At 32.5% G+C, this 11402-nt stretch overlaps 1 protein-coding gene across 1 annotated transcript; it reads left to right on the forward strand.

The window, feature by feature from the left end:
* The first annotated feature begins 5035 nt into the window (after positions 1 to 5035).
* LOC7479067 (tobamovirus multiplication protein 1) lies at positions 5036 to 8987 on the forward strand. Its single transcript, XM_002304886.4, has 11 exons — positions 5036 to 5403; positions 5487 to 5577; positions 5668 to 5720; positions 5862 to 5954; positions 6047 to 6118; positions 6684 to 6756; positions 6872 to 6917; positions 7059 to 7122; positions 7834 to 7887; positions 8281 to 8358; positions 8469 to 8987. The coding sequence occupies exons 1-11, from the start codon at positions 5245 to 5247 to the stop codon at positions 8559 to 8561; spliced, it is 876 nt and encodes a 291-aa protein (XP_002304922.1). The 5' UTR covers positions 5036 to 5244; the 3' UTR covers positions 8562 to 8987.
* Positions 8988 to 11402: the final 2415 nt, after the last annotated feature.

Genomic DNA, 11402 nt, shown 5'->3' on the forward strand with positions numbered 1-11402 from the left:
CTTGAAGATATATGGTCACATAAACATTATATGTACAGTAATACACAGCATTTGAGAACCTCACCAAATTTCATGGAGAAATTACTTAGTAATATAACGATCGTTCATGATAATTATTTATGAACCCCATATTGTTTTTTAGATAACTTTCAAAGGTCGAATCATGAAAATAGTAAAATGTCTTGATTACAAAAAAAATAAATCTGGAAAAGCAATGACAACAGAAACAATTGATTAAAGATGAAAGATTCATAAATTGGCTCTTTCTCAATATGTTATTTTATACCATTCAATGAATTAAAAAAAGGGAATTTATCGTTTTTATATATTGAAATGTATAGTTTTACGAGGTTTTTTTAATTAATTTATACATGTTTTTATATTTTTTTTCCTTGAACGTGATAGAGATGTTAATGAATTTGGCTTGGAAAGAAATGGAGAGTACAGGTAATAGGATTTCTTTGAAGAGTTGTTGATTTTAATTATTTTCTATCAAAAGTGCATTGCATTTGAAAAGATTAGTGATCTGCTTATGAAATATAATTTATTATAATATATTCCACTAATTTGCTCCATATTAAACTCTATATTAAAATAAATAAATTAATATTTAGTTTCAATTTTGCTACGAGAGTATTTAGTTTCAATTAACACCTTTCACCGCAGCAAAAAATATGATTTTATTGTATATAATTTGCTATGCATAACAAATGATCATTATGATAATTTTTAGTGTGTGTGTATCTGTGTGAGAGAGAGAGGGGGAGAGAGGGAGAGAGGGAGAGAGGGAGGGAGGGGGAGAGAGAGAGAGAGAGAGAGAGAGAGAGAGAGAGATGGGGGGACACTCTTTCAAGAAACCAAATTGCAAGGATCATGCAAATCTTGAGAAGAGAAGAATCTAGAAAATTGTTTATATAAGATGCCGGGAACGATACAAGATAAGATTAGTCGAAGAGTGTTGTGTCGAGGTATTTTATATATATATATATATATAGTGGAAGGCCATAACGCATGACGTGTGGTGAGGCTAGCAACACATGAAAGGAATTTCTAGCCATGCACTGAGAAAGGAAAGAATATCTACTTGAGAAACTTTTCAAAACACTACCCTTGCTGTTCTTGATTTTGTTTGTCAATATGCGTAGATTGAGTAGTTGAGAGAGAGTGAATAGGATAAAGTGAAGATAATGAATAGGAGATGGATGTTCCCATAAATTATTTGAATAACAATTCAAAAAAGAAATCCAAGTTTCTCTAAAACTTATAATAAAGAAAGGATAGAATGAATTTCCCAATGTTTCGTTTGGTTTTCAAACATATTGTTGAAAAATAAAACTCCATTCATATTATAGTTTTAAATATATTCAGGTTTTATTGGGGTGACTTAATAATTGAAAGTTTAACGCAGTTAGATTTCATTTTGAATCTTTTTTATGTTGACCCATCTAAACTTGAATGACCCAATATGTTGACTTGTATCTCAATTGATTTAACTAAATCAAATGATGCCAAGATCAATAAAATTTTTGTATATATAAAGATGAAACGATATTGTTTTAGATAAAAATATTCTTTGTACCAGACCCAACGAGCCACAAGCTACATGTGAATCGGCGATCGAGAGCTTGACCCAGGCAAGGTTTCATTTTGAAACCATTTTTTACATTGACTAACCTAAGCACAAGTGACTTGACGAGTTGCACCGTGTATCGATTGACCCGACTAAACCTAACCAGTTCAAAACCAAGGGGGTATCATTTATTATATGAGTATCACTTATTATTTAACATAAAATTATATATATTAGTAATCTGTTTATTATATAACTAATTTATAGGTTCATGCTATGTCGTGGATTGGATAAAAAAATAAATTAACATAACAAAAAATATTCAAGTCATTGAGAACTATTTGACATTGTTATTAAATCTGAATTAGAGGGTCAACCTTGAAATACACCGACCCAAATCCAGCTTAGCCTGGGTTTAAAATCTAAACATGTGGGAACTTCCCCAACATTAACTAGTCAACTTGGTCTGTTCATAAACAACCCGGCTGGCCGGTAAAAAAAATATGAAGAAAAAATTGAGAAAATTGATAAGAAAAACCTCCTTACTCGATTTTTGAATTTAGTTAGAAGAAAAACCCATCAAATCTTTAGTTTAGCTAGAAGAAAATAGTTGAACAAGCTCACTTTTTTTTTTTTTTTTGAATGACATCGGTTTTTTGCCACCTCTTAAGAGAAGTATCATAACAAAATGATATCATAATTCCTAAATATTATATAAAAGAGATGGTCTTAAACTTTTTCATAGTAATAATGGACTATAAAGGGATATATGAGAATTATATTTCTTTAATCGTTTAGTATACAATATATGGTTAATTTCAATTCGAATAAGTTGGAAAGTGAAGTATTGCAAACATATCTAAATACTTTCTTAACATGATATGTGAACTTCTAGGTTTTCTATGAATAGTCTGTTTTTTGGTAAAAATTAAACTGGCAAGTACACTTCAAGATTACCTTTTTAAGGAAAAAGAATTTATTCACTTAAATATTGAATAACTATTTTAACTTTCTTTTTTATATGCTTGTATTTATCTCTTTTCATATGAGATAATATTACTTGAGAATGATATATAATTTCAAATATTCTTTGACCCTATTTGAAAACATTTACTTAATTAAGATGCTTTTGTCCTTTTCCTCTCTCTGTTTTTTTTTTTTGATGCAATGCAAAATTGTTTTTATATGTAAATGCCATATAAAACAAACATAGTAGCCGCTTAATCGAACCGGCGAAGCCGCCCATGCCGCTGTCCACGGACGCGAGCAGTGAGGAAGTTTCGCGTCACAACCAGTTAAATTAGTACTGCTCATCATTATCTACTCTCTTTAAGTCATGGTGAACCGACAGGTAAGGAATCTCCAGCAGCATCTCCTGATGTTTTAACATGTGACCACCTAAATTTCAATTCCCCACCACTGTCCTTCTCACCCATCTCCTTTAAATTCCAAAAATAGTAAACTACAAATCGATTTTTAGTTGATTTTAAACAAGTTTCAAATTCATATTCTTCATGTTCTAAAATCTGAACCCATTACTGGTGGGATATTGATTTATAAATATCATAGCCTCGTTTAATTTAGCTGATTACTAAGAAAATTCATGACTTGAAATCTGATATGAAATAGAAAAAAAATATTAATTTTGTGAAACTTATTTAACTTTATCAGATTTTTAGTTATTTAATTAACCCGCTAAATATAATTTTATTAATATCAATTGTTTTTTAAAAATAAAATAAAATAATTTTAATAAAAATAATTGACTCGAGTTTAGCTAATAATCCAAACTTTTTTTCCACATCGATCCTCAAGTTTGACAAGTACAAGATAATTAATTCAAATTCTATTTTTATAACTCCTTTCATCCTAATTTTATTAGTCTTTCACCTATCAAAGATTAATATGATATATTTTTTTATTTCATATGAAATAAAATTTTTGAAAATAGAAATATGGAAAATATAAATTTTAATCTTTGATATTTTAAATATAGTTAGAATGTGTTTGGTATTGTAATAGCTTTTGTAATCATGGTTTTAAAAAAATAAATTTAGAAAAATCACTTTTAGTTGTGACTAGTTTGATTGAAGTTGTTATTAAGCAAAAAGCATGTTCAAGGTGTTTGATTAAAACTGTGGTTGAAATTAATGTTGGTAATAAAATGACCTAAAAGAACATGTATTAAGTTTTTATTTTGCAATTATATTAATATACATTTCATTATTAATACATTGTAAAAACAATCATGCAAATTACAACGTATATTCCTTTAAACTTGTTGTAATGCCATCACAAACATAATCAATACAGGGTGACCTCTAATTTTTATAGACGTTAAACTACATCTATTAAAAAAGACCCATGAAAAAATTACCAGGATTTTAAGACCCATGAAAAAACAACATCCATTAAATCATGGCTTAGAGCTTGATCTATTATAGATTTTTAATTAAACTAGATAAACTATAGACCTTATGAAATTTAGTTGACTACACCAATTTTTAGTGAACTGATTAATCCAAAAAAATATATGAGATTAACATCGAAGAGAAAAAAAAAAGGAAGAAGAAAAGAAAGATAAAAAATTACATTAATGACATCATGAGTTGATCAATAACCCACGTCTTTTTCCGGATTAATTATCAAATATGACAATTATGCCTAATACTTCTAAAAATAGATAAACTAACCACAATAATCTCACATGACACACGGGGGTAGTTAAAACCTCTTTGCCGCCAAAACTACAACCAGCCACCTCCGGTGGCGTTTCCGAAATTAACTAAAAATCCAACACTTAATAATAATGACTCGGATTCTCTTTCTAGTTATTACAGCTCCTAAATACTCGAAATCTGCTAGAAATAAGCAACCAATTAACACTGCCCACGTGTAATAAATAATTGAAAGGGTTAACTTCATTTTCGCCCTTGTAGTTCGTCAATATCACTCTTCTAGTTCTTAAGAAGTTTCAAATCACCCCCTAACTAGCTTACCTTCCCCCCCTTCTAATACTAATAATAACATTACTCATTTTTATCATATTGATGCCTATAGTTACAAAAATAAATAAATTATAAAGCATTCCAAACAACTATTCTAATTTCTACTAATAACATGGTAATAACATAAATATCGATAAAGCGATCAATATTTTATTTTTTTTATTATATAAAATTAGATGTAATATCATCATATTTTTTCTATGAGAATATATTAATATAATGTTTAATTGCTATATATATATTCAAAATAATTCTTGATTTGATAAATTTGTTTTTTCTCTTTTCACACCACAGCCTCAAAACCAAATTACATTACTAAATAATCAATTATAAGCAATGTTGAAAAATTGGAGACTATGAGGACAGAAGTGAAACATAGATGAATCTACAAGGTCAAAAACATAATATACCATAATTACAATAAAATCTGTAAAAAAAATGTTAAAAGGAAAAACAATACAATACAACACACAACCACCAAATCTGATGATCCTCCCTCTTTCTCTCTCCAGACGCTTAGCTACTTCTTCTTTTCTTTAGAAGACCGTCTGGTAGAAGAAAAATACTAAAAGAAGCCACACCAATATCTTCCTTTCCTTTTAAATTCCGCTCTTTTTTTAAAATTTTAATTTTTTTGTGATTTTGAGCTAGAATTTGTTAAAACGAATGGGAAGGATAATTAAAATGCCGGTGGAGTTACCGGCGATGGAGATTGGAGCTATGGTCGGCGACTGGTGGGAAGAGATCAACGAGTCGACTCAATGGCAAGACGGAATTTTCTACGCTCTCTGTGGCGCTTACGCTCTTGTTTCCGCTGTTGCTTTGGTTCGTACGTGTGTTTGATTTTTTATTTTTATTTATTTTTAATAATTAATGATTTGTTGCTGTGGTTCTGTTTTATTCCTTAGATTCAATTAATAAGGATTGAATTGAGAGTGCCGGAGTACGGATGGACGACGCAGAAAGTTTTTCATCTCATGAATTTTATCGTTAATGGAGGTTGATTTTTTATTTTTTAGTGTTGTGTGTGTGTGTGTGTGTGTGTATTTGTTTGTTTGTTTTAATTTTGTGAAAATTGTAAATTTGTAGTGAGGGCGATTGTATTTGGATTTCATAAGCAAGTATTTACTATGAATCCTCAGGTTTGTCTTCTTCAATTATTGATTTTTTTAATTCTTTGAATTTTGATAAAAAAATTATTTTTTTTGGAATTAGACGGTAGGTAGAATTTGTTAGGGTTTTTGAATTTTGTATTTATGAAGGCTAATTGGTTCTTGGAGCAGGCATTGGTGTTGGTATTATTGGATCTACCAGGGCTCCTGTTCTTTTCGACGTATACTCTTCTTGTTCTATTTTGGGCTGAGATATATCATCAGGCAAGTGTGTATATTGGGGTTGGTTTTCCATAAGTTCAGGGTTAGCTACTCGAGGAATTTTTAATTTTTTGCTTGGTTTTTTAAACTACCAGGCGAGAAGTTTGCCGACGGATAAGCTTAGGGTTGTTTATATTTCAGTCAATGTTGCAATGTACTTCGTTCAGGTATGATAACTGTTGATACAAAGTATACTGTCTTGATGATATTATATTTAGTAGCTGGCCTCTGCAGGGATCTCTATTAGCAATTGTCATTCCTCTGTACTTCGTATACAAATTATACTCTCTGGCACATCTATGACATTTTGTCTAAATGAGCCCTAGCTGTTTCCAATAAATTATGTTCTGTGAAGTTTTAGTGTATGTGCCAAATTACCCAGGTTGATGCAGCATGACACGGCTGAATTTATGCCAACCAAATACTTAACAATTGTGTGACATTTTGGAAACTGGATAAAGGTGCTGCTTTCATGTATACCAACAAATTGGGTACCTGAGTTTAAGTGACATTACTGATTTCTTTTTTATGTAGACCCTAGACTAGTTTGAATTTCTTCAATCACTTGCCTGAGTGTTGATCTCTTACTGTGGGAAGGAGTACATGCACATGCTTTGTATTGATCTGGCTGTACCAATAGCAGTCAATAGTTAGCTATCATAAACAGCGCTGAACTAATTACTCATGTCACATTTCAGTGAAGTGTCTTACCTTAATGAACTTTTGAATCAGGTTTGCATCTGGGTGTACCTTTGGGTAGACGACAACAGCATTGTGGAATTAATTGGAAAGATATTTATTGCAGGTTAAGTCTTGTATCCAACATGGATAAGTTCAGCAGTCCCATTCTGATATTAAAGCTCTAGCTTGCCATTTTCGCTTAATTGTGTGTACTTAATGATAACTATTTCTTTTTTCAGTTGTGTCAATCTTAGCTGCATTAGGTTTCTTGGTGTATGGGGGAAGGCAAGTATTCTACTTCATATTTAATGATTATGGTAGTTAGAATATCAAGAGATGTCTGGTTTTATTTACTCATGTAATTTCATTTGTGTGCTTTTACTTTCTGCGTCTTCTTCCTGTCGATTGGCATGTACATCCCTCCAGATTATTTTTCATGCTCAGACGCTTCCCTATTGAATCTAAAGGGAGAAGAAAGAAGCTTCATGAGGTTTGGTGCATTTCCTTCTTACCTTCTGTTGCTTTTAATTTAGAATCCATCCATCATATTACAAAACATGACTGGATTAATTGCATTGTGGCTCTTGACCATTTCATTATCCATAAATGATATTTGCATGTTATTGTTTGGGTTTTAGTTCTTATCATTCTTGTGAAATAAGTGCAGCATTGTCAGGGCTGCGGTGGATCCAAAATCAGCCTTCTTATATACACATTTCAAAGACTTACTTTTCTCATAACTGGATCTATTAGGTGATAGCAAGTTTGCAACATTCCCATTGAAATGGTTTTTTGAGTTTGTGAACTCTCCATTGGACCTGATTTGTGTGTATGATCTCTAGGGGTGTGCATGTTTGGTATTGGAATTGGGGCAAAGCATTATACTGTACTGGCACTTTCTTGAATAATGTAAAATGAATTGTGCATTTTGTGCTTAAATATAAATCATTACTATTAACGCTTGGGTTTTGACAAGCTTGAAAGAGATATCACCCAAAATTTGACCTAATGGAATTAAAAATCTACACTATCACGGCAAACCTTGCTTCCTACAATGTAATTGGCCAAAAATGACAACAGTTTTTTTTTTTTCCAGAACAAAGAAATTTCATACTGACATGCTGGCCATCCACAAAAACTTGCATGGACTTATCATTTGAATTTAAATTAGTATGATGATGCAATATTCGCTCCATTGCAGGTTGGATCAGTCACAGCCATATGCTTCACTTGCTTCCTTATACGATGTTTTGTGGTAAACCTCTATAATACATGACCCTGAATTATGTTCTCCAGGAGCTCTTTTAGATGCTTTACCAAATTTAAATACTGTAGCGGTTAAAGAAACTTCATCTTACCTATTTCATACATGCTATAATCATGTAGTTAGAAGTGAGTCTTGAATAGATTCTGAGACTAACATGTAATAAGCATGGAAAAATGACTGCAAAGGTGTAGTGCATGAATTTACATTTTCTTTGACTTGTCGGAGTAGTCATGTGGTCAATACTGCCATCTTAAGGAGTTTTTGCTTTAGACTGGGAAAAACAATAGTGATATGGCAATACTGGTTCAGCACGTGCTTTCTGAGGCATTGCTGCTTTCTTAACCATACAGTTTCTTATTTAACTCAATTTCAAACATGCAGGTCTTTCTATCTGCATTTGATGCAGATGCCTCACTTGATGTTCTGGATCATCCAGTTTTGAACTTGATCTATTACATGGTATTCTGTTACACTTATTTATACATGTAAATAAGCTTGTAGTAATATAAACCACATTCCATGGCTTACTTTTATTTCTGACATGAAACTTATGTTGCTCAAAATTACAGCTCGTCGAGATTCTACCGTCAGCTCTAGTGCTCTTCATCCTGCGGAAGTTGCCTCCAAAGAGAATATCAGCACAATATCACCCAATTCGTTAGCCAGCAATGCTTCTTTAATCTTAACGCCCCGCCCCCCCCCCCCCCCAAAACAATCAGTCCTGTCTGATTCAACGGTATGTAACTCTGGAGTTGTGCATGCAAGCAGAGCCAGAAAAACATTCCAGAATCCAGATGTCTATTCTGGCGTGGCTCATGATGGCGGAGATTCTTTTTAGATGTATATTACTGAGTCAATTGGAGCTTGTTGAAAGGGAGATTTGATTTCTTAATGGGTTAAACGATTGAGGCATCGGTTGTTTGATACTTTCATAAGCAGTTTATTTAATTCAAATCTGCTAAAAGAAAATTTTCTATAGTTTGAGGTAGTAGTTGTCAGTCAGTTTGTAGAGAATTCAATTTGATGTTGTATGCCAGCTGAACAAACCATCGAGATTATTTATCAAGTTTTTCCCCTCATTTTTTCTCTGTGGTACTTGTATCTTTGTAGAGGGATTTATTTAAGATTTGGGTTCATGTTTCTTTGCCTTTGGTGTTAGAGCCATGAACAAATTCATACTTATGCTAGTTAAGCTCTATCGTTTTGGCCCTGAAAGCTGCTTTCTTCTCCAATTTCACAACTGTTAAAGGCGGATGATAACCTTTTGGAAGGGCTGATCTCTCTGATTCCTCTTGCTTTCTCAACTCGTTAGCTGTTTAATTTTTTATTGGTTACCTTCATGAAGACGGTGAAAACATGTCTTCTATCTCTTGTTTATCTGTTCTCAAACGCAAACATCAGAAAGAACACAGGTTCTGTGAAAGGACTCCATTCCATGAGCTTAACTTGGCTGCTCTCTCCAAGCACAGGCAAGACCCACACTGAAATCTCAAAAACAGACCTTAGCCTGAAAAAGAACAATTAATAAAAAATTAAGCCGTCCTGACATTTTACGGTACATGCGTGTACTGTAATCCCTCTAATATTTTACTATGGACTTGGTCATTAAACTTTGTTTATGGACAATTTGATCCATTTGCAGTCAAATTGAAGGTCAAATGCTTTTGATTTGTTAAGGGATGAGACGACAGAGATCGAAGTGAAAAGGAGAGAGGAAGATAGATGGCATTCTCAAAATGAATGAGAAAAATTCACTTCAGCCCTTCATCTTTCTATCTTTTACATTTTTGATACCTTTAGCTTTTGAAATTTCAATTTTAGTCCAAAATTTATTTCTCTTATTTTTCATTCACTAATTTGAGAGAGGAGAGAATTACGAGATTCCAGTGGTAGAGAGAAAATTATCGGTTAACACCGTTTTCGACCATGAAAATGGTCGATCTTGGTGTCAATAGGTTTTATTCGATAAAATTGGTTTTATTATGGTGTTCTTTGCCCTTCTCATCGTCTGAGAGGATAGATTTGACATCAATAATTTTTTTTAAATTTAGGTTTTTAAATTGATTTTTGGCTTATTAAGATCATGAACAAGTTTATTTCCTGATAGTCGTCAAAATATAAAATTACAGATAATGGATTATCCACATCATTTTTCTCTTAAATGAAAGACGAACGACACATGATTTGCCCTTTAATATTTAAGAAAAATAAAATAAAAGAGGCGTGACATGTGGGCCAAGCCTTTTAATGGGCTAGGCCCATGAGTGCGTGTCTTTTCTAATTGTTTTTGTTTTAGAAAATCACTTTTTTGATTTTAATGTAGTTTAGTTATTTTTTATTTTTATTTTTAGAAATTACAGTTTATTTATTTATTGTGTCTACTTAATTTTTAAATTTTAAAAAAACCAAACTACTATCATATAATATATATATATAAAAAGTGAACAAACGACGTATCTCTCTACCTTTTCAACCCACCCAAAAATACCACCTCTTTCCCATTTCACAAACCATAAAATCATCAAATTAGTTTCTTCAATGCCTCTGTCCATGCAGCCGCCACCACCATCTTTCGAACACAAATTTCTACCCAGATGGAATAATTTTGTCGATTTGAAAACCCAAGACTCGCCAAAAATTAACCACCCTTATTTCATGTCCAAATTCATAGGGTCTGAGCAAGCAAGAATAGCTGCTAAGAATGCAACACAGAGCAACATATGAACCATGGCCAGAACGGAGTGGCAAGAAGAGCCGCTCAGAATGCAACACAAAGTGCAGCAGACGAACCAAGGCCAGAACCGAGGCTTAAATCCGAGATGGGTCAACTTTAAAAAGGCATTACAACATACCCTAGGATTTTTTGCCTCTGGAATTGAAAAACCCAGATGGGTCTCCACCTCACGCTTAACAATTGTCCATGCCATAAAAAAACCCGAGATGCATTGCGAAGGAGTTGAATTGAGAGAGGAGAAATTAGAGGGAAGGGTTCAGAGAGATTTTGTTGGAGGAAAAGAGAGCTGAAGAGATGTGCATGAATGCTGAAATGATAGAGAGAACTGATGTCAAGAGCTTTAATACCCAAGTGAGGATCGAGCCAAGGGATAATTAAAATTTATATCAACTTGCTCTTTTATAAAATTATCAGTCTTCATCATGTACATCAGAAATTTAAGGAGTTAACCCAATTGACTTATATTGATTTAATATGCTATGGTGTCGATTTTAAAAAATCATAACCCAATATATTACAACCTCAACATTTTAATATTTTAATTTTTTCTTTGTTCAAGAAAAAAATTAATACAACCCATGACATTGCGCAAATAGCATTTGCCGTTATCCGTGTCAGCATTTCCTTTTCCATTCACTACAGTCAATCCCACTGGATACCAAAAGTTTAATTGAACCAGGAAATGTACGATCACTTCTATGATAAATGATCAGGAATCATGATAATCTAAGAAAAACGATCTTGCTGTGTATTTGATTGGGACATGAAA

Source organism: Populus trichocarpa, chromosome 4 (genome assembly GCF_000002775.5).
Source record: "Populus trichocarpa isolate Nisqually-1 chromosome 4, P.trichocarpa_v4.1, whole genome shotgun sequence".
Lineage (NCBI taxonomy): Eukaryota > Viridiplantae > Streptophyta > Magnoliopsida > Malpighiales > Salicaceae > Populus > Populus trichocarpa.

What these genes read in the sequence shown, in the direction of transcription:
- LOC7479067 (XM_002304886.4), top strand. Translation starts at nt 5,245, where the DNA reads ATGGGAAGGATAATTAAAATGCCGGTGGAGTTACCGGCGATGGAGATT. An exon ending in GGGCTGAGATATATCATCAG is followed by an intron (nt 5,955 to 6,046) that starts GCAAGTGTGTAT and finishes TTAAACTACCAG; the next exon opens with GCGAGAAGTTTGCCGACGGA. An exon ending in TTGCAATGTACTTCGTTCAG is followed by an intron (nt 6,119 to 6,683) that starts GTATGATAACTG and finishes CTTTTGAATCAG; the next exon opens with GTTTGCATCTGGGTGTACCT.